At 48.7% G+C, this 23063-nt stretch overlaps 1 protein-coding gene across 7 annotated transcripts in view; it reads right to left on the bottom strand.

Annotated features, from left to right (window-relative positions):
- WT1 (WT1 transcription factor) overlaps positions 1 to 23027 on the bottom strand; it is a 47754-nt gene extending 24727 nt beyond the window's left edge. For 3 of the 7 annotated variants that reach the window (XR_012423348.1, XR_012423349.1, XM_074013996.1), the window contains exons 1-5: positions 22191 to 23027; positions 15988 to 16110; positions 15449 to 15551; positions 4847 to 5077; positions 3917 to 3967 (exon numbers count right to left, since the gene is read on the bottom strand). Coding sequence is in view for 4 of the 7 variants with exons in the window: in XM_065528334.2 (XP_065384406.1) it covers positions 3917 to 3967; positions 5000 to 5077; positions 15449 to 15551; positions 15988 to 16110; positions 22191 to 22629 (794 nt within the window). In the remaining 3 variants the exon portion in view is untranslated. The remainder of the gene's footprint in view (positions 1 to 3916; positions 3968 to 4846; positions 5078 to 15448; positions 15552 to 15987; positions 16111 to 22190) is intronic. The other 4 variants (XM_065528334.2, XM_065528335.2, XM_005578277.5 and 1 more) reach the window with 2 other exon arrangements.
- Between the last annotated feature and the right edge of the window lie 36 nt (positions 23028 to 23063).

Here is a 23063-nt window from a genome sequence, read left to right as displayed (position 1 = left end):
AGAAAATGTTTTCAAAGAAACAGAAAGCAGATAACACAAGGCACCATCAATAGAAGGCTTCAAAATGGTGGAGTCATACTCAGAAAGATTCCCTAGCAACGTTTTCTCCCAGGGACCCACTTTAAAAATCTAATTTCATTTGTTTGGGGCTGAGGGAGAAGAAGGTGGTTCTTTCTATAAAGTACCTTCTCATTGACTTAAATTGAAATACCTTCTCCCATTGGAGGTCATAAAAGTAGCTGTGATCCCAGTGGGTATGCAGAAATTAGAAAATGAGTAAAGGGAGAAGGAGGAGAAAGGAGTGGTTCAGCCACACAAGTATATCCCACCTCTAACACAGCAAGTTTTCATTTCATCTGCCCACCTTCTTTATAAAATCCTATCCCCACCCATTGTAACACTGATCCCTGACATCTAATGAAAGATGTCTCCACGGACTTGCTTGGGATACAAGGAAACAAATCTATTCTTTGTGAAGCCACTTTTTAAAAAAGAAACATTTTCAAGGAAAGAAGACCTGAACCAGCATTCAGTGGGGTTTAGTCTGAGGTACATGATCTTTTAATAAAAAATTGATAACGCCTCTTTTTTATGAGTGATACGGAAATTACATCTTTCTTCTCTAAAACATAAGTCAAATCGCCAGTTTTCCTGTAATAGATCTACCTTGTCACATGATTTTTCTAACCATTGATTTCAAATAGTGGCAAGACACTAGTTATGAATGAACGCAAAAAGTTATGTGTCTGAATTTGTCTTCATGGAATATCTTTTCTCAAATGTATTCTCCATATTAATAGTTTTCATACCATGGCAAAAGAAAGTAAATCCAGTATCACAAAGAACAATGACCCCAACCCAGATTTGTCTCCCCTGGGGAAAGGCCAAACTTTCTACTGGAATTACAGATTCAACTAAATCCAGTTCTGGGCTGTTCATAAGTTTGGAGGAGACAGCCAAGATGTCACCATGTTTGAATGCTAAAAGTGAGGCAAACTGTGGGTTGTAAAATCAATCTAGTACAACACAATCAGCATTTTGAAAAATGAAATGGGAGGGAAAGTATCAGCATGCAGAGAATGTCATAAGAGTATTGCTCAGTGAAAATCTGTGGTGTGTGTGTGTGCATGTGTGTATATGGGCTGTCACTGTAAAGGGTATTTCTAACTGTAGTCACAGTCTAAAAGGTTTCCACTCACTTAAGAAGCTCTAATCTAGGGCCCAGGTCCTGGAGTCAGACAGAACTGATTCCAGCATGGCTCTGCCACTCACTATGTGACCTTGGTTAGTTAGCTTAATCTCTCCACCCTCCTCAGCTGAAAGATGGATGTGGCCAAAGTGTCCTGGAGGTGTTGTAAGATCAGATCAGAAGAGGAAATATGTACAGCCCCTCACACAGCACCCAATAATGTTAATATACATCCTTAGACGAATGTCCAATTCACAAAATGGAAGTGGAAATTCGTGGATTTACAGTATGTTCTACAGGGATAAATTCACAGTGTGAGAGAAGATGGTAGGCAATTAGCTAATTGTAATTTTTAGGTCTGCAAAAGAGTTGTTCTTTTGTGGAACTATCTGTTGGGCCATCTAGCCTTTTTTATAACAGCTCCCTGAATAAAGTTAATATTCGAGAAATATACATATATATTTTGTTTGTTTGTTTGTTTTGTTTTGTTTTGTGGAAGGGTCTCACTCTATCGCCCAGGCTGGAATGCAGTGGCCTGATCTTGGCTTACTGCAACCTCTGCCTCCCAAGCTCAAGCAATCCGCCCACCTCAGCATTCCAAGTAGCTGGGGTTACAGGCATGTGCCACCATGTCTGGCTAATTTTTTTTGTATTTTTTGTAGAGAATGGGTTTCACCACATTGCCCAGGCTGGTCTCAAACTCGTGAGCTCAAGTGATCCTCCCACCTCAGTCTCCCAAACTGCTGAGATTATAGGCGTGAGCCACCATGCCAGGTCAAGAAATACATTTTTAGGCAGGGCGCAGCAGCTCACACCTGTAATCCCAGAACTTTGGGAGGCCAAGCGGGGCGGATCGCCTGAGGTCAGGTGTTCGAGACCAGCCTGGCCAGCATGGCAAAAACCTGTCTCTACCAAAAATACAAAAATTAGCCGAGTATGGTGGCAGATGCCTGTAATCCCAGCTACTCAGGAGGCTGAGGCAGGAGAATCACTTGAACCCAGGAGACGGAGGTTCTAGTGAGCCGAGATCGTGCTACTGCACTCCAGCCTGGGTGACGGAGTGGGACTCCGTCTCAAAAAAAAAAAAAAAAAGAAAAAAAAATGAAAGAAATACATTTTTATTTCAGAAATCCTTTCCAAGATGTAAGTAACAGACCAATGAAAACTCTTCTGATTTTTTTTCTTATGCAGTATTGAACAGAACAAATTGTTCACACTTTGTGCTTCATCCTTAAAATACAGCTTCTGCCTCCTCAGCAAGTGACTAACAGTATGTGTCTAAAGACCTTAAAAAGTATCAAAATTATCTCAACTATGGAAAGATCCAGCTGCAAATACATGCCAAAATTCCTTATCTGTAATTTTTGTAACTGAACAAACAAACCCCTTAGAGCATGAAGAAGTTTTTGAAACTGAAACGTACTGCTCACTTCACAATCATGTTCTGTCTATCCTTGCTATTTAGCTTGGGGAACATTATCAAGTTCTGAGGAGAGGAGAAAGGAGAAAAGGAAGGGAGCCAGAAAGAAAGGGTGGGACCAAGAAGCCAAGGAACTTAAGATGAGTTAAGAACAGGTAGAAAGGCCAGGCGCGGTGGCTCATGCCTGTAATCCCAGCACTTTGGGAGGCCGAGGCGGGTGGATCACCTGAGGTCAGGAGTTTGAGACCAGCCTGACCAACATGGAGAAACTCTGTCTCTACTAAAAATACAAAATTAGCTGGGCGTGGTGGCGCATGCCTGTAATCCCAGCTACTCGGGAGGCTGAGGCAGGAGAATCGCTTGAACCCGGGAGGCAGAGGTTGCAGTGAGCCGAGATGGCGCCATTGCACTCCAGCCTGGGCCACAAGAGTGAAAGCTCCATCTCAAAAAGAAAGGACAACAGGTAGAAAGACAGAATGCTAAAACTGTCAGCAGCCCCTCAGATGGAAGACGGGAGAGAAATAATTTGAAACAACAGAAAGCCTTTTCTTTGAGGTCCAGAGAGAGGAAGAGGAGATCTGGATAAAATTGCTGAAAAATTTGGGGGTGGGGGTGGCGGTGAGGTGAAGAATTCAACAGTAAGTCTTGGAAGATGAAATACAACTCTGTCGATTACTGAAGGATGAACCAAATAACAGGACTGGGCCAACACACGGAAGAAGAAAAGAGGGCCGCTGGTTATGGAGTTTAAGCAGAGAAAAGAAAAAGAAACAGCTACAGAAATGCCCCAGGGTGCAGAGTATAGGGCTGGGGAAGGTGCGAATGTTTGGGAATAAAAACAAACTTTGAAAAACAACAAAAAACAAGTCTTTTCAAACCTGGCCTCAGACTTAGGATAAGTTCTCCCTGAGAAATTGAAAGGTAAATAAAGAACAAGCAAGTAAGTTAAGACTGAAAGGCTTGACTGATCTAACAAGAACATGTGGCATTATGGTTGTAATGCCACAAATTTAGTATTTAGTATTTCGTATTTTGTGAAATACTCAAAAAGAAATGAACAGGATTCCTATTGCATAATTTTTTAAATTGTTTTCCAGGGGCACATTGATGAGAAATGCCACTCCCTCCATTTCGTCCCCAGCATGTGTATGATGAACAAGAAGAGGTGGGGGCGGGGGAGAGAGACTCTTCCCATCCACCAAATGCTACCCTGATTACCCACATCAGTCCTAACTCCTGCATTGCCCCAGGTGCCAGTCAACAAGGCCTACGCCATTTGCTTTGCCATCTCCGCATTGTCCACTCACTTGCTCTGCCCTTCTGTCCATTTCACTGAGCTGGAGCTCCCAGCAGCAACTCTAGAAGAGAAGAAGAGGTGGGGAGTGGGGAATGGAGCATGCATGGATCTGGCAAGCCCCCCCGATCCCAGAAACCAATGAAAAGCCCCTCAATACACAGAGACATCAAGCTAGCTTTCAAGAGTGCTGAACTAAGTCCACAGTCCCACTGGGGCCAATGGTGGGATCGAAGGCACCACCGGAGGCTGCAAAGAGCTTGGGCTTTGGAATCAAATCTGGACTTGGAATCCCAGCTCCAACACTTACTAGGATGTGAACTTGGGAAGTAACTTAACCCTCTGAGCTTGGTTTACTCATCTGTAAACCAAGCAGTACTTAGCCCTCATCAGAGTGTTGGGAAGATAAGATGAGGTAACCTGGAAGGGTGCCTGACACGCTGCAGGCACTTCACGAGTGCTCTTGCTACTGCCCATCTCTTCACACTTGTTAGAAAATGAAAAGTGAGTTCTTTCAATGGTGAAAGCAAGTCCTACCTGCCTTTTTTTTTTTTTTCTCATTTTTAGGTGCAAAGAGTAGCCCCTTCCGATGTTTCCTGGCTGTATTCTCCCTATTCAGGTTGCATTATCAAGTATGGAAAGAAACACCCTGTTGGTGCAATCAGGTATGGGCATATCTGACTGTGGATTGCCCAGATCAGCGCCACACAAATAGAATTTAGACCCTGGAGTTTGTACACCCAAAGCACTTCTTGATAAGATAGTGGAATGGTTAACAACTGTGATCTTACAGTAAAACACAATTATTAAATGAGGTTGAATGGCCTTTGAAGAATTATAAAACATTCAACAAGACCATAATAAGTGTCCTCAATATTCCTTGTTCCAGATAGAAATGCCCCCTATTTATATTTTTGAAAATTTAATACTGAACACAACTCACCAACTAGGGGAAGGAGGAAGGCATTCTAATGCCACAGAGAGCTCTGCCCATTCTTCAAAAACTGTACTGTCTTCATAAGTTCTAAGCACCTTTAAAATGGTTCAAACAGGTATAAGTTACTGTGGAAAGGCAATGAAATAGAGAAAACCTTACCCCTTTAAGGTGGCTCCTAAGTTCATCTGATTCCAGGTCATGCATTCAAGCTGGGAGGTCATTTGGTATAAATTGTCACTGTTAGAAAAACATCCAGAGTTAGGACACATAACCACAAAATAATACACAATTGTTTCTTCAAAAGCAATGGAGTTTTAACTTTTCTTGAAAGTACAAGCCTCCACATTTTCCAGAATGACAGAATATGCAAGTCTGAAATTATTTTCACTTCATCCCACTGATCTCTGCACAGTCATACACTTCATACACAGCAGAAGGGATGTGAGAGTAACTCGGAAGCATTTTTTAAAACCTTTGTATAGCAACCATTGAAGTTTCTAAAGAAGTATTAAACCTTTGAGGGGAAAAGGCTAAGGGGAGTGAAACTTTGAAAGGCAACACAGGCTGGATAACTCAACATTAAAGTTAAAAGCCTGGAGCTGAAAGTAAAGACAGCAGATTAATTATTCGTGAAAAGGCCATTAAGTTGTTTTAATCAAAAGGATAAGTATCATGTGGATTATGAGGGTCTGAAAAGTCAAAGAGTGATGGCTGATAAATGGTCTAAAAAGTAAGGATGTGACAAGCAGAAGAAAGATGATGATAAACTCTATGCACAGCTGAAGGAATCATTTTCTATATGTTTTATCCTGGTACAAGTCAAATGTTAAAAAAAAAAAAAAAAAAGAGCCCAGTTCTGTAAGATTCTATGAGGGAAATGGCTGATCATTTACATAAAGACTCCAAAGAAGTCTTATACCACCATGTAAACCAACCAAAAGCTGTTCTGTCCCCTCTGTATTTATTTCATTCCTAGAAAATTAGCACATGAATCAATGGCCAGAAATCTCCTAAATTGCCAAGCTCCATCAGGAATAAATTTATGCCTGAACTGAAATGGTTAATTATGAAAGTTGAGACCCAAGAGACCAAGAGTTTGTCTGGGACCTCTTGGTTTAAACACTTTACAGAAGAAAAATTTCACTCTACCATCGTGGCAGAAATGAAAAAAGGTAAGAGGCATTTAATATCTGATGTGTGGTATCAGATTGCAGATCTCAGACCATCTCTGCCTGGTCATGGCATTCTTTTAAGCTGCTTCACCGGGCAGAGGCAACACCAAATTTTAATTCAGAAAGGCTTTTTTCAGGCCAAGCATAACTGGGAACTTGAGGAAGGGAGAGGGAAATTACAGTAACTCAGAATAAATGAATTTTGTGCTCTCTTTCCGCATAGCTTGATAAATCGTGGCAGAGTTCATCTGACTTTCATATAACAACTCTGAAAATTATTTGGAACTCCTTAGTGGTGGGTACACAGGATAAGGAGGAAATCAGATTCCAGGAGCGCATTTTGCATATGAAAAGTGAAGTGACTTCAAACTCAAAGTATGTGCCCTTTCATTAGTCAGTGTATATCTGGACGCCGTCACTCATCCCCATGTCTGACTGGCTATTATGCTACTACAATATCCTACATATCAATGAAAAAAAATGATGAGTTTCTCCTGCAGCTTCCCCGTTTGTAGCAGCAGCCCGTGCTGGTCTGTGCCACAACGTTTTGCAATTCCACAAATTCTTGCTGTAAGGCTGGAGTAATTAATTCCTGAAGGACCCCAACTTTTATTAGAAGTGCCAGCCTGCTGCATTTACCACAGGAGAGTTTCTTGAACTTTCTTTGGGCTGACAGTTCATTAATAAGCGACCTCCTCCACAATCTCTCTACTGGTTTTTGTTCTCCTGCGCCTTTTCATCAAGCAATCCATTTATTAATCTTACCATTAATCTCAGCCAACAGGCATTGTATTCCCCAGGCAGCTCTATATTTTTGTCACTAATTTTTAAAAAATTGTTCACCAACTAAAATCACTCAGCCCCAGCTGACAATTTTCCTAGGCCCTTTGGGGATATGGGATCTTTCTGAAATAATTTCATTCTTTCATATGACTCAGAAAATCATAATTTTCAAGAGAGCTGGGAAAGAAAGATGAGTGACAGACATTGATGCAGAAGGGTGAATGAATCCCAAATATCTAACTTTACAAGTTGGAAATTTTCTCACAGACTTAAAGAATAGTCTGGTTGATTCCTAAGGTCTCTATAACAAGTACCCCAAAGAGAAAATAAACATTTTTTTTTTCATTAGACAGAGTCTCACTCTGTCACCCAGGCTAGAGTGCAGTGGCACTATCTCAGTTCACTGCAACCTCAGTCTCCCATGTGCAAGCAATTCTCCTGCCTCAGCCTCCCAAGTAACTGGGATTACAGACATGCGCCATCACACCCAGATAATTTTGTATTTTCAGTAGAGTCGGGGTTTCACCATGTTGGTCAGGTTAGGTCTCAAACTCCTAACCTCAGGTGATCCACTCGCCTCAGCCTCCCAAAGTGCTAAGATTACAGGTGTGAGCCACCGCGCCTGGCCAATATTTTTAATGGCATTTTCTTGGCCCTCAGAAGGCAAACCTTCTCAAATACAGGGTCTATGTCTTACACATATGACTTTTTCTAGTGTGTGCTTAACAAATACTGTGTATGGTACTGTCTAATATGGTAGCCACTGGCCACATGTGACTCATTCCACATATTAAAATGGTAATATTTTTTGCTATATTGAGTCAAATATGCTATTTGAAAAATTAATTTCACAGTTTCTTATTTTTTGAATGTGGTTACTAGCAAATTTCAAATTACATGTATGGCTTATGTTATGTTTCTACTGGACAGTGATGTTCTATAAGTTTTGGAACACTGAACAAATCAGTTCAGCTCCCTGACCCTCAGTTTTCTCATCTGTCCAATGGGAATATTAATCTCCATCAGTCTAACTGTACAGGAATGTTGTGAAGTCCATAGAAGGTAATGCCCTCAATGGCCCTTTGAAGATGACACAGATAACATACTTTAATTACTTTAATTTGTTCTAACCTACCAAATTTTGCACAGCACTTTCACACATTCTCAATACTGCTCACAACTTTGTGAGGTAGATGTAATTATGAGTCCCCATTTATTAGATGAGGATTGAGGCACAGATAGATGCCCAGTGCTGGCATGCCTGGTGCCCCCACCCTCACTCTGCCCTGCCCCATGAAGGCATGCTGAGCCTCATCCTCTCATTATCATTTATATAATAATAATAATACAGACAAGAGTCTGGAGATGAAAGAGAATATGCTCAAGGGAACATCGTCACCTACTCAGTCTCCAGAAAATGATGATACTGCAACATGCCCCATGCGTCCTCTTCAGCTCACTAAGGACAGTGTGCCAAGATCCCAGTAGAAGCCCCCTTTGCGATTCTAGCTGTCCTGATAGCTTAGCCTGCAAACTCTCAGAAGAGGAGAGAAGGTGGGGAGGGTGTATGGGAGAGAAGCACTTTCAGAAAATCCCCAAGCTACTAATAGGTTTCCTGAGGCCAGAGATAGGATCAGAGCACAGTTTTAACCACATCCTGCCTTTTGCTGGCTAGGGCTCCTCAGCTGCTCAGTCAGTGGGCCTGGCTGGCACAGCCTTTCAAATGGAAGTCAATGACAGCAATGACAATAACGGCTGCTGAGGAGAGGACTAAAATGTGAACTGGAGCTAAAAATACCGGGCCCAAGCATGCTCAGGCTCTGATCTCTTTGGGCAATCGCTCAACACCCAGCTCTCATCATGGAAGCCCATAGAAAGACGCAGCTTCATTCAAGGAATATACAGCCTCTGGCAAATGAAGCATCTAATTACTCAATAACCACTGTAGGTGCCGACCACCTCATTCCCAGAGGAGATCAGATAAGCAGGTGGTTTGGCTTACAGCGACCATTGTGGTCACGTAGGCATTTCAGCTCCAACCGTCTAACTCTGCCTGTTCGGAAGTGAACTTTCAAATTGCAGGCTGCTAAAATGTATTCCAAAAGTCATGGTGTCCTTTATATTTTTTAAGTAGATCTTTAAAAAAAAAAAAAAAAAAAAAGTCACTTGTTTCCTATGTAAGAATGTTTGAAGCTGGAGGCAAGGGAAAGAGGAAAGAAACTTCTATAACTGGGATTAATGCAAGTTGGAGTAAAATAAAAGGAAGTCAGTCCTAGCAAAAAGGGGGAGCTTAAAAGGAAATCAGTAGTAGATCATATAGAGTTTGTTTTGGCCTGAACTGCAGTATTACTAAGTTCTCGACCTCTGCACAAAAAGAAAGGAAGAAAAAAAGCCTCAGCTATTATCTAGACGAGAACTCCTCCACTCTTCAAATGCGTGTGTGATTCAAGCACATTTTCATCTTTAAGTCTGTTTATTATATTCAGCAGAATAATTCGTGTCATAAAGGGAATAGAACCATCTAACCTGGCTAAGATTAGGGTCACCTCTGCCACGCAGTTGCTGGCTGGCCAGGTAACATCTTGGAAGAAGTAAAGAGCTGCTCCCACTGGATAAAAAATAAAAAGGCTCAAAGTGGAGATAACTGGCATCTGTCCTTAGAATTCATGTTTCCAGCTTTTTTGGTAATAGCTGTGCCCCACACCAACAGAAAGTCCTCTGTGGGTGCACCTCTACCTAATAACCTAACGGAGGGTGCAGCCAGACTTCCACACACCCTTTTCCTGTGCTCCTCCCTTTGAGGTGCCTTGCAGCCTGCCTGCCTAGAAATTTCTGCCCAGCAGGCCATGATGAATAATTATTTCACAGTCACTCTCTTGGTATTGTAATTTCTCTCAAGCTCACCAGCTAACCAAAGAAAAACCCACTGGGGATTCCATTTCTATTAATAAACACTTGGTCAGCACAAAAGTTACAGGAATATTTGGAACTAGATTTTTCCTCCTCCCTGGAGACGAGTTTAATTCAAGCCTGTGGCTTTGATGACATTGCCCATCACCCTGGAAGCCATTTCAGACCTTCCACCTTCTGCCTATCTATGCAGGAAACAAATATTGACTTTGTACTAAATGAAAAGACAGTGTACAATGTACATAGGTACACAAGTGAAAAGAGGCATTATTAATTACAATCTTATTTTCTTGGGCATGGGCTGTCATCTGATTTATGTCTATGTTGAAGGCCAACTCAAGTGGTGGATCGGCACTTCCCACTGAGTTGTGGAACCCAAGATTTCCCAGAAACTCTGTGGCTGCTAAGGAAGTTTCTCTCACATGAAAAATAATCTACTTGTAACAGTCTCCACTGTCAATGTCACCATTTGTGAATCAACAACATTCAGTTCAAAACAGACTAACAATGATTGCTTCCAGAGTTGGAGTGGTTTTACCTGCTTACAGGCAAAAGTACAGCAAAAGGAAATATTCTCATTTAAATTTGTAGCACAGTTGCTAAAGAAGAATATGTAAAACTAATAAAAGAGCAAAAGGAAAGGGAAAGGGCTAGAATGCCTAAAAGAAACAATCAGTGTTCATGGGAATATTTTGCAAACACAGTGCACAGAATTCTTCAAAGCAGTCATGAGGATCATATGTGAAGTCGGCATAGTCAAGGACTGGGAGCTCCAAGGAAGTCAGCAAACAGATGAGGCAAAGGGACTTTGGGAAGGAAAGAGAGCAGAAAAGGCCCAGTTAGCTGCCTTTTAAGGTAGAAATTAGGGGGGAAATTGTGCCTAGTAGGGGTGGACCCCACTACTCCCTACACTGACAGAAGAACTTTTCCCTGGGACCTTCCCTCTGGGCAAGCCCAAACCAGGGTGGTCCTGGAAGCAGTCATTCTTCCTGGGTCTGGATGGACAGGGAGAAAGGTCTCTGCCCTGTGATTGTTTAGGTGCCTAGGCTGAACTTCACCCCAACAGCTCATACCCAGTGGTAAAGACAAAACTGGAGGAGTCTGGAGTTTGAAAGACAGCTGCTCTGTGAGTTAGAACTTCAGGAGAATGCTCAAGTCTGCTTCTGATAATGGCCTTGAGGGAAAACGTTGTCCCAAACCAAGAACTTTCTATTGAAAGCTACAGGTAAAACTAATGGATAACTGGACTTCTTTCACAACTGTGGGAAATAGAAGACCATCCTCTAGTGAGACTGAGGACAGATGCCACCTTCAGAAAGAGAATGGCACTTATCCACCTAGAGAAAAAGCAAGTGCAGAGGGTAGAAGGATGGATTCTGGAGCTGTATTGCCTGAATTTGAACACCACTTCCATCCCTTAACTGTGTCACATTGGGGAAATTTACTTCTCAGGGCCTGAGTTTCTTCCTCTGTAAAATGGGAGTGATAACCTGTTGTGTCCCTCAGAGTCACTAGGTGGATTAAATACGTCAATACTTGCAAAGTGCTTACAGTGGTACCTGATACATGGTAAGTCCACATAAGCATGTGCTCTTACGATTTGTGAGCAAAACGGATACATTGGCCAGGTGCAGTGGCTCTTTACGCCTGTAATTCCAGCACTTTGGGAGGCCAAGGCGGGCGGATCACAAGGTCAGGAGTTTGAGACCATCCTGGGTTAACACGGTGAAACCCCCCTCTCTACTAAAAATACAAAAAATTAGCCAGGCATGGTGGCACATGCCTGTAGTCCCAGCTACTTGGAAGGCTGAGGCAGGAGAATCCCTTGAACCCTGGAAGAAGAGGTTGCAGTGAGCCAAGATTGCGCCACTGCACTCCAGCCTTGCAACAGAGTGAAACGCCGTCTCAAACCAAAAAAAAAAAAAAAAAAAAAAAAGTGATACATTGACTATACAAGGGGAGTAATCAGATAGGGAATCCTGCATAGTCCAGTGTCACTCAGTGATTCAGAGCACAGCTGGGCTGTGAAGTCAGAGAGACTGAGGATCAAATCCTGATTCTGATTCTCACTTGGCGTGTGACCTTGAGCAAGTTACTTTGAGACTCCGAACTTATTTCCTCATCAGTAAACTAGAAATTATAGTACCTGCCTCAAAGAGTAGTCAAAAGGGTTCAGTGGGTAAACTAAGTGAACCATTTAACATCATGCACAGCAACATATAGTCAGCATGCAATAAATTCCAGTTATTACATTACAAGGACTCATGCTTTCATCCAACAATGATCACTGGGTTCCATAAGGGCAGACACCTGGTTTCAGAAACCCTAGTGACCTTGACACAAAACTCCACCCACCTTCTGTATAAGAGGAGAGGGTAAGGAGGATGGAGAAAACCACCTCCTGCCACTTCCCATAAGTTGTTGATTGGGTACATTTTCTATTCACTGTTGTTCATAGCCATAACAAATATAGATGCAGCTGCAACTCCTCAGGTCTGTCACCCGAGAGAAAGGAGGGAATTGTGCAGGCCACAAGGAAAGAACTGGGATTTTGCGAACATCCTCAAAGCGCACTCCACACTGTATTCTGCTTATTGAATGTCAGATCTGTACCATCACCTTTCTTTTAGGCTGGCAAGGGAAAGTATACCCAAAGACTGGGGATAAGCCCAGCACAGCGGCTCACAGCTGTAATCCCAGCACTTTTCGAGGCAAAGGTGGGCGTATCACCTGAGATCAGGAGTTAGAGACCAGCCTGGCCAACATGGTGAAATCCTATCTCTACTAAAAATACAAAAATTAGCTGGGCGTGGTGGCAGGCACCTGTAATCCCAGCTACTTGGGAGGCTGAGGCATGAGAATCACTTGAACCCGGGAGATGGAGTTGCAGTGAGCCAAGATTGTGCCACCGCACTCCAGCCTGGGCGACAGAGTGAGACGCTGTCTCCAAAAGAAAAAATGAAAAAAAGAAAAAAAAAGAAAAAAAACAAAGACTGGGGAGGGAAAAAGTTTGGTGAGGGAGGGAGAGAAAAAAGCTGGGCAGTCAGCCTCAGGGAGTCAAACGCAGCAAGGCAAACAAAATATAAGCAAGCTTTCCCCAGAAAGTCCCAAACTTTAGGCAGAAAAATGAATGAAACCAGGGACCAGTAGAAGCACCACTGAGTATCTAAAATCCAAAAGTTAGGGTGTTAGGCAATTAAAATTTAGTCCTATTTTTTATGCTTTTTCAAACACTGCATTCACAAAAGCATTTAAATACCCTTTCAAACTTGTTTAGGAGTAGGAAAAAGGGAAGCCATATTAACTGCAGTAATGTTGGTGCACAGATCCAGTTTTAAAACATCCCTACCCCTGCCCATTCACCTTTAGACTGCAAGGGAGGCACATGATCTTTGAAAACTGATTGGAAATGTTAATTTAGAGTGAATGGAGCTTTCAAGATCCAGACAGCACAAATTCCAAGGGAACAAACTCTTCCTACAGGGGTCACAAATTCTTCTTTGAGATGTTACTACTTGGGAAATGTTCTGTGAGAGGGAAAAATAGTATTTTTATTGGATTCGTGTAATAATAACAGTACCAAAGAAAGTTCCTGAATTATAAAGAATGAAGCTAGAAATAAATACTTCTGAAAGGTGAATTTGACAAAGTGCTTAATACAGTGGCCAATCAGAAGCTGGATTAGAAAATGTGAAAATTTATGTGATGTTTCCTACTTCCCTAGCAACCACAAAATCAGACCTAAGTCTGATACGCACCCTGGAGAATTGTTATTAAACCAGTAGTAGTGATCGCTTTTTCCTGGACTCCTCTTTCTAGGCTGCCAGGTCCTCTAATGGACGCCTTCCTAGGGTCCCACAGGGTGAGTCTCGGCTTGGGAGAGAGGAGTAACCGATGTGTGTGTAGCTTGGAGTCACTGATGCACCGGACTGCAATGTCTTCCATTCCCCAACCCCCAAGAACACTTCCCATCTCGACAGTGCCCACTCCCGCATCAAGGTCTCCTCTCAGCCTAGTGTGACACAGCAACTGAGTCCACAGGGAGCTAAGGAGGAAGGCGTGGACCAAGGTCATTACGTGGGAACCATCCCAACAGCCCGCCTGATGGCTACCAGAATAACAGCAATGACACCTTGGCAATGGGCGAGAACAGCTACTCTAGAAGAACTCAACGGCCCTGCTGCCAGTTTTGCTAGGGAAGGAGATTCACCTCAGAGAATAAGTGCAAATCCTGCCTCCATTCCAGAGACTTGACCCACCGAAGGGAGGCGCTGAGGTGGCAGGCTTGGGGCAGCATGCCGCGCCTGTGGTGCAGAACAGGAATGATTTCTAGCTAGGGAGGCAGAAAAAGAAGGATGGAAAGGTGCGACCATTTCGTGTCCTTGCCCACCGCCTGCCTCCCCCCGCCCAAAAAAAAAAAAAGTGTGATGAGGAATCCAAGATTCGAACAGATAAACCGGATGTTCTGGGGAGAAAAAGAAAAAAAAAGTTTCCCCAGTCCGCGCGCCTCAGGCGTTAGAAACAGAAGGGGCACGTCCCTGCTCTCTCTAGAAACTCCCAGGAAGGAGAACCCTAGATGCGAGAGCCAGGCCAGTCCCGGGCTCACTCTCCTAAGGGCAGCAAGGGCCTGGGGCTGCGCCTCGCTCCGGATCCAGGACTCCCGCCCCTCCTCCACCTGCGGGACTGGATAGTCCCCCAGGCGCAGCCACTCCCCCACCCAATCTCCCAGGGCAGGCGCTTTTCCTTCCTTCATGACCTCACTACCTCCTTCCCTTGACGTCAGCCCCGGGTCCCCGCGCGGAGGGGCGGGAGGACGGGGATGGGTTTGGGGGCAGCCGGTGTCAGGATCCCCGAGCACCCGGGAGGAGGGGGCGATGAGGTCATGCGCGCCCAATCCCGGGCCGCACAGGCCGCGCGCCGCGGCTCCACGGCCCCCCCCCCCAACCTTCCAGCCCCGTGCGGGCTGGTGTGCGCCGCAGTTACTAGGCAACCCTATCGCAAACGCGGGCGGCCGGCCAAGTTCACCCAAAGTTGAAGAAGAAATTTGGGGGAGAGAAGGTGGAGCAAGAGGCGAGAAGAGGAAGCACGGAGCGGGAAAAAGTTGGAAGGGAATGAAGCTGGCCTTGGGCCTCCCGCGCACAGGAAGAAGGTCCCACGCAGGCCAGGGCAGCCTCCCCGCAGGGCCCTGTTGCAACCCGACCTCCGTCCCGCATCCAGGCCGGAGGCCCACCCCAGAGCGTAGCAGGGGTGCTGGGAACCACGCCCACAAATCGCTGCCGCGGGCCGAAACCCTGGAGGGTTGAGGTGGGGAGAAGACTGTGGCCAAGGCTGTGGCCGAGGGTACGCGCCTTCGCGGTAGTCTGGCCGGTGTAGTCTGGCCATTGGATGGGTTTGAGGTCTCAGAACCGAGTGGGAGTGAACTCCTTGTTTAATCTTTAGTCCCGATGAAGGTAAACTCCTCCCAGTAAAGACCTTCTAAAAATAATAATAACTTTTCAAGCGCCGCTCCCTCTTCAGCTCGAAACAGTAATTGCCCTCATTTGTGCACAAAATAAGAACTCAGAGACCAGGAAGATCAGCTTTAATTTTCTCTAAGTAGTAGAATGGAGTCGAGGCGTCCCGTGCCTCCAAGACCCTGCATGCCGCAGTCAGGGCTGCCCAGCTGGGGTATTCTAAAGTCTGCCGGCTCGTGCGTCCCCTCCGGTCCCCAGGGACCCAGACGCAGAGGGCAGCGCCTTCCTACCTGCTGTAGGGCGTCCTCAGCAGCAAAGCCTGGCTGCCGGTGCAGCTGTCGGTGGGGGTGTGGCAGCCGTAGACCGGGGGCGGCACCGAGTACTGCTGCTCACCTGCAAAGAGAACCGAAGACAGCTGAGCGAGTGCGCCCCAAGGGCTCGGGGTGCGAGGCTGCGGGCAGGGGTTGGGGGAGACGCGAGATCCTGAGCCTGGGGCACTGGGGCCTGGATGAGCGGCGTGCAGAGCGAGGCGTCCAGAATTCGAGAAGCTAAGCCTCTCACTTTACATTCCCCTAGCAGTCGCTGCGCGGTGCGCCCAAAAGGCCCTCCGGACATTCATAAACTTAGTTGGAGGGCGATGTCCCTAAGGTACTTAGGATGGAGGGATACCCAGTCTTGTCCTTTAAATACAGTGCCATTGGGGTAATGATTTCTAAGGTCCTTTTAGAGGTCTTCCTTTGCCTAATTTGCTGTGGGTTGGGAATTCCTGGGGGGAAAGGGGGATAGCATGGAAGAAGGGGAGGACTCCACTTGGTTCCCGCTCGCTTACCCAGCGAGCCCTGCTGGCCCATGGGATCCTCATGCTTGAAGGAGTGGTTGGGGAACTGCGCCGCATGGTGTGAGGGTGTGTGACCGTAGCTGGGCGTCCCGTCGAAGGTGACCGTGCTGTAACCTGCGGGAGCGGCGGAGAGAAGCACAGTGTTAGCGGGGCTCTAGCAAGACAGGGACAGTGGGTCTGAACCAGCCACAGGCGGGGGATGTGTGCTGAACCCCGCATTCGGACCCCCAGCGGAGGAGAATCCAGCCCCACCAGCCTCCAGGACTTTCGGCGGGAAGACGGCCCAAGTCCCTGGATGTGACCTCAGGACAGGCTTCTCCATCCTTTTCTGACTAAAACCCCGACCTCGCTTTTTCCCAGTTTATTTATGCCTCAGTCTTTTTTTCTGGGCGGGGGATGGTGGTGTGTGTGCATGAGTGTGCGTGTGTTTCGAAAATGGAGGTAACGATGCCCTGGGCCCTGCTTATTTAAGCCTCGGTCTCTGCCGCTTCTGCAGCGAACCCCTGGCAAGTTAAATATAAAACTCGTTGCCTGATCGACAGAGAAAGTTGGTCAAGCCCAAAAAACAAACTCCGCAGCTCTCCCGCAGGAGCAGCGCGGGCAAGCGAAATGAATCTGCTGGGCTAACCCCGCGCTGACTCCGAGCTGTAAATCAGGGGCCCGCGCACCAACTTTCATGAATTACTCGGAGCCAGTTAAATGGCCTGGTCTTAAAAATGGGAAGACTAATTACCGAGTAATGTTATCTGTCTGGGACTACCCAACCTGACACCACGACACCCGAGGACCAAAGGAAAGCTGGTGAGGGGGAAAACAAGGGCCCCTTCCAGTTGGGCCTTCAGATGGCGACCCTGCGCTCTCCTTCCCCTCCCCCTATGGGACCCACTTTGCGCCCAGGGACCCTCCTTGCGCCCAGGGACCCTGACCACTGCTGTAGGAGCCAACTTCCTTGCTCTCCAGGCTGGACAACCAGTTTCCTTTAGAGTGTGCCTGACACTGTATCTCCCTTTCCCTCCATGGTAGTGCTTGGGTCCTTTGCCTCAGTTTCCCCCCCAGGGCAATCCTGGCATTTTTCCCCATCTCTCCTAAAGTGAGAAAAAGAGCGTGGAGCCTCAGTTGGAAAACATAGTCTTTTATAAGTTTTGTTATTAAATTGCTTTAAACATATGCCCCACAAGCTTCTGGAAAGCTGTTGCTGCCTCTGGGGAAAAGGATCCTTCCGCTAAAGATCCTCACTGGCCCTGGAACCCAAGGTGGGGTCCCATTCCTCTACAAGTTCGGGAGTCTGTGGCCTGAGGTCCAGGCACAATGGCAAAGGAGAGCTGCTCCTATGGGATCCTGGCAGGGCCACCCCACCAACCTCAGATCCTCCTGGCCCAGCGACTGCCCTGGGTCTCCAAACTTCACAAAATTCTCAGGAGTAAGTTGGGGCAGACAGCACCCATTCTCCCACTCTTGCGCGATTTTATCAAAGTGCCTCCAAAGACTTAAGCAGGACTCAGCCGAAGAGCAGGACCCAGGGCATCCTTACCTCCATTTTCGAAACACACACGCACACTCATGCACACACACCACCATCCCCCGCCCAGAAAAAAAAAAAAAAGCTTCTCCGGGGCAACAGAGGCATAAGCCTGGAGGGTGTTGTGGCAGAGTGCAAGGGAGGGAAGGAGGGGACAAATCCTAACTCCCTGGTAGTACAGGTCCAGGCTTAAGTCTCACACACCGCTCAGCACCACAAGTTGGGGATTTGAGAAGCCACCAGCTTTTATCATCTGCATGACCCCGAGGGCCTCCATTTCTCGCCTGCTAAGTGGGCAAAGATAACCCCCGCCCCGTTAGCTCTCGGGCGTTGGTGAGCACGTTTGGGCTTCCAGAGACTTCCTTTTGAAACCTGAGGCCTGGCCCTCTTTGAGGACTACAGATCAGCTTACAAACGAAATTTGGCTCCGGGCACCCACTATTGCCCGGAGGGAAGGCCGATTTTCTGAAAGGACACTAAAAAGAGAGAGAGAAGAAACAGAAGCTACTAAGAAGTTTTCTCTAGGCGAACCCTTCTCCATTCCTGAGCCGAGGAGTAGGCAGGGACCCGGGGCACTGCACAATCCTCAGAGCCCTGCTCCGCAACCGTCCGTGCCCGGCGAGGGCCGTGGGTCCCAAATTGCGGCACCCACTCTCGCGACGTCCGTCCGCACCCCAGAACTCGGGCCCAAGTATGCCCGTGGCCCCTAGGCCTCCTAGGCTCCCCTCCCAGACGGGATCTGCAGACCTCGGCGGGCAGAGACCGGCCTCGAACCCCCTCCTTCAGGTTCCCCCGGGAGGGGCAGTGGTGAAAGCGCCTGTGGAGTGGAGGGAGGTCTCTTTTAATTAGAAGCTTATCGGACGCGGGTTTGATTAGAGCGCGCTGTCCCTGGGCCCAGCGCTGGGCCTGGCGCGGAGAGTGCGGGGGCAGGGGCCGGGGGAGGTACAGCTGCTGGCTGGAAGGAGCAGCGTGTTCAAAGGCTCCTTGTACAGGCCTTCGGGGGAGAGAATCGAGTGGCCAAGGTAGCGCCTTTCCCACGGTTAGTCCCAGCCCGGGAGGGGAGCGCAACCTTGACCGCGAGCGAAGAGGTGAGACGCGCTCTGCGCCCTCCACTCCCGCCCGCGGCTGCAGAGAAGCCAGGAACCGCCTGGCCCAGCCGGGCCGGGAGAGCTGAGGGGTGAAATGGACAGCAGGCTCAGCCAGGAAGGTGCTCAGAAGGCTGAAAACGATGACTGCAGCTGCACCGTGATTGGGGAAAACCTGTCCCCCAACAAAATACCCTCTTCTATGTGACCGGAAGGGGGAGCCTTTGCCCTCCGGCTTCACAGCCCTCCGCACCTGACCCTACGGTGGCCTGATGATCCCAGGCCTAATCATGCGTTAGGCGTCTGCGAGCTTGCGGGGCTGCGGGATCAGTAGACTAGCAAGCAATCTCTCTCTCTCTCTCTCTTTTTTTTTTTTTTTTTTTTTGAGACGGAGTTTCGCTCTGTCGCCCGGGCTGCAGTGCAGTGGAGCGATCTCGGCTCACTTCAACCTCAGCCTCCCAGGTTCAAGCGATTCTCGTGCCTCAGGCTCCCGAGTAGCTGGGATTACGGGCGCCTGTCACCACGCCCGGCCAATATTTTTTTGTATTTTTAGTAGAGACAGGGTTTCGCCATGTTGGCCAGGCTGGTCTCAAACCCCTGACCTCAGGTGATCCAACCGCCTCCAGCCACTGCGTCCGGCCCAAGGAAGTTTTTTTTCCCTCCTCCTTAAGCCTTGCATCTAGTCTGGGGCTACTCAAGTCCTCGCCCCACATCTGCCCTCACAAACCCGTCAACCCCCACACAAGGACTAAGAGTTTGCTGCCCCTCCCTCGGGCCAGAAGAAATCCATCTCAACGGTGGGGCCAAGATCCCTGGAAAAGGAGTAGAAACACCCTAGAATGGTCTGGGTTCAAATACCACCTCTGCCACCTAATCTCATAGAACCTGTATTTCCTCATCCAAAAAAAGGGGCTTCTCCAGGATTAGCTGGTGAGTTTCTTGCAAAGGTTCTTGAGGCCGTTATATTCAGTACCCAGTGCCTGGCCAGTAGGCGATTGATATTTGCTAAATTAATGTTTACAAGATTAGGATGCCAGATATAATATTTAAGAAATTAAAATATGAACATGCTTGTGAAGTTTTGGGCGGTTGTGACTGGGCACCAGCAATTGCCCCTGCCTGTGCGCCATGGCTAGGCTGCCCTCGGGATCCAGAGACGGCCTTGATTCCTCTCCCCTGGGGTTTGGCCTTGGCGCTCTGATGGCCATTTCCACATTTTTGAGAGAGTTGATGCCCTTGCCTCTCACAGTCCAAGTCTTGGGCCAGGCCCTGCATCTCCTGGGGAAGCAGCAGGAACCCTGGAAATCAAAATAATTGTTGCCCACTCCAGGATAGCAGCCGGAGCACTCCTCACATCCAAGCTGCCCAGTGAGCCTCAAGGGCTGAGTAAGCTCGACCCATCTGTTTTCATTGCAAGACAAAACTTAAACCTGGAGATAGTGCTTCCAGGCTGTATGACTTGAATCTGGGGCCCTCTCTCCATTGGGCTTTTTCTCCAGGGTGGAGAAGGAGGATACATTCACCTGCTAGTCCTGGTCCCCTTTTAACTTTTTCTCTGTGACAGCCAGGCCTGTGTATTACAGAGGAATCCAGATATTTTCCAGAAATATAATGCCTGCTAACTGCAAAACCCACAGTCCCGCCCCCCACGATGTGTGATAAGATCCCAGGCACCAGACCTGCCCTGAAGAGGGCTGGACAAGGGACCCAAACTGAAGCGACAGAGTCCAGGTTTCAAAAATCCCCTAGAAGCACTAAAAAGATAATGGCATAGTAGTATTTTGTACCCCAGGGGCATGGATTCGATGGTTTCTCAACCACCTCCAAACAGCACACATGCAGACAGATATTCATGGCTTCTCAGTCACAGATGTTTAGATGGGTTGCCGAGTTCCATATTTAAAGCCCCAAGAGGGTGGTGGGTCGCGCTTCTGCATCTGTGGAGTATAACTTCAAGCCGGACCTAATCTCCAGGTTGCCCATCTCAGCTGTCGTCTTATAGACGGGGATACTGAGACCTAGAAACTCCCCAAAAGTAACACCAGCCTGCTAAACAAAGGTGGCGCGATCTGATCAAAGAACACAAGCCTCAGCGACAGTAAGTTGCCCCAACGCCCCTTGAGTACAAAACACTAATTTCACCAACTAAGGGCATAGAGTGGAGGCAACCCTTGGGTCTGCTTGCGGTTCCTTCGCAGGACACTGATCCCAGATTCTCCGGAAGAAAAGGCCGGTTTCGATTTCTCCAAGGCTTCTGGTGGGCCCGTGCTCCTGGTTAGGCTAAGGTAGGAGCAGCCTGAAGACGCGCGTTTAGAAGGCGCGGGTGAAGGCGGGCAACAAGGGCAGAGCCCTTCTTGAACCGAGCCTTGGGCGAAGGTACCTCCTGCAAAAGATACACTCTGCTTCCCACGCATTCCAAAAACATCCCAGTCCCGAGGCCCTCGAGTAATTTTGCTCCAGGAAAAGCATCCGCCACTGTATTAGTAAAGCGTTTACTAAATTACCGAATCAAACCGAACTGGCTTAGGTTCTCAATAGCGCGGAAATCCACTGAAAATAAGAGAGAGGGCAAACTACAGTGGCTCCGCAGGATCGGGTCCGCGCAGCCCAGGCTAAACAGAGATGGGCGGGCGCCGGCACAGGATGAGAAACCAACCTGATACTTATCGTGTGCAGAGTTCCCTCCTTGTATCCTGACTAAGCACAGCGAATAATCCTGTCTTTGTTCTAACCCCAGGTCTTGAAGAAATATTGTCCCAGCTGAGCCTCGCGTTTACAAGATTAAGAGGCGCCCCAGATGGGCTGAAAGAAAGGCCAAAGCTCGTGTCTCCTTCTCCTGCCTGTGGTAGAACCTGGTCCTGCATAGCTTGGAATCGGACAAGTCAAGTTTCTTTCACCCCCAGAACCTGTGTGGCCGCTGCCTAAGCAAAGCCCAGAAAAGATCCACTTCTGTATTACCACACGCGGGAGTTATCCGCGGACACGACGCGGTTCCAGAAAGCCATTTAGTTACTGGCGGTGTATTTGCTCATTCTAGCTCTCCACGATACTTAATATGAACCTAGTGTGTGCCAACACCGTATTACAAGGGCTGGAGGTGCTCCTGGACATTTTAGCGCGGCGGAGGCAGCACAGCACAGGCGCTCACTCCGCCCTGGTCCCACTCCGAATCCAGAGTCCGGACGTCTGAAAAGCCCAATGCTTGGTGACAATTTGGTGTTGCCTTAATCAACAAAACCTCTTCCCGAAGCAGAGCCAGACACTGCGCTGGTTTCCTGGTCCCACTCCCGTGGGGACTACCAGTCCCGGAATCTCTCGGACTCTCAGGGGCCCCAGACGACCTCCCGGCTCATGCGAACAGTCAGGCTCCCAGCTCTGCCTGGCTTTGGAGGATGTCGAGGGCCCGTGCCTGCGTTCACTCCGACTCCCCGGCCTCCTCCCCAGCCACCGCTTCCGCTACCCTCACGGCCCTTGGGAAGCAGCTGGGTAAGAGCTGCGGTCAAAAGGGGTAGGAGGAGGGGGATGTCCTAGAGCAGCGAGCACCTGGCGCCACTGCCCCGCGCGTAGGGGGCGCTCCCCGGCCTACTTACCCTGATTGCGAATAGCGGGCTGGCTCTCCAGGCAACTGGGCAGGTAGGGCGCGTTAGGAAACATCCTGGCCTGGCCGGTTGACGCCTGGCTGGGCGGAGGAGGACCGAAGGGCCCGTAACGACAGGCTCCGGCTGTGCCAGTGAACTGGCCGGAAAAGTGGACAGTGAAGGCGCTCAGGCACTGCTCCTCGTGCGGCTCCGCGCCGCCCCAGCTCGGCTCCTGTTTTATGAAGGAGTGAGGCGGCGGCGGCGGCGGCGGCGGAGCCGGCGGCGGCGCGGGGCCGCCCAACGACCCGTAAGCCGAAGCGCCGGGGGGCGCAAAGTCCAGCACTGGCGCCCACTGCGCGGCGCCGCTCACAGGCAGGGCGCAGCCGCCACCGCCACCCAGCGAGGGGACGGCCGGCAGCAGCGCGTTCAGGTCCCGCACGTCGGAGCCCATTTGGTGCGGCTCAGACCCGGACGCCCGGCGGCTCCTCCGGCCCTGGAGACGTTCACCGCTGGCCTCGGCCGCGCCTAACTTGGCCCAGATGCCGCCCTGGTCCCGGACTCCCTGCTGCTCTGGCTGCGGTAGGCACCCAGGCCCGGAGCGGAGCGTGTGCTGAGACGCCGGCTCCGGGGCACACGTGGAAGCCGACTCCTGCAGCAAGAGGAAGTCCAGGATCGCGGCGAGGAGACGGCGGGGCCCGGGTGCCTGGGCTGCCGTCCCGGCTCTGGGTGGGTGGGTGAATGAGTAGGTGGGAGGGAGGGCGGGAAGGGGGGGAGCGGACAGGCGGTAGGGTTGCGGAGAGCCCCCGGGTGTGGGCGCTGCCTTTAACTCCTTACCCCAGCTGCCTGGCTGCCCTCAGCTTCCCAAAGCTCAAATAAGAGGGGCCG

The sequence above is a fragment of the Macaca fascicularis genome, chromosome 14 (genome assembly GCF_037993035.2).
Source record: "Macaca fascicularis isolate 582-1 chromosome 14, T2T-MFA8v1.1".
Taxonomy (NCBI): Eukaryota; Metazoa; Chordata; class Mammalia; order Primates; family Cercopithecidae; genus Macaca; species Macaca fascicularis.
This window is presented reverse-complemented; position numbering and strand designations above follow the sequence as displayed.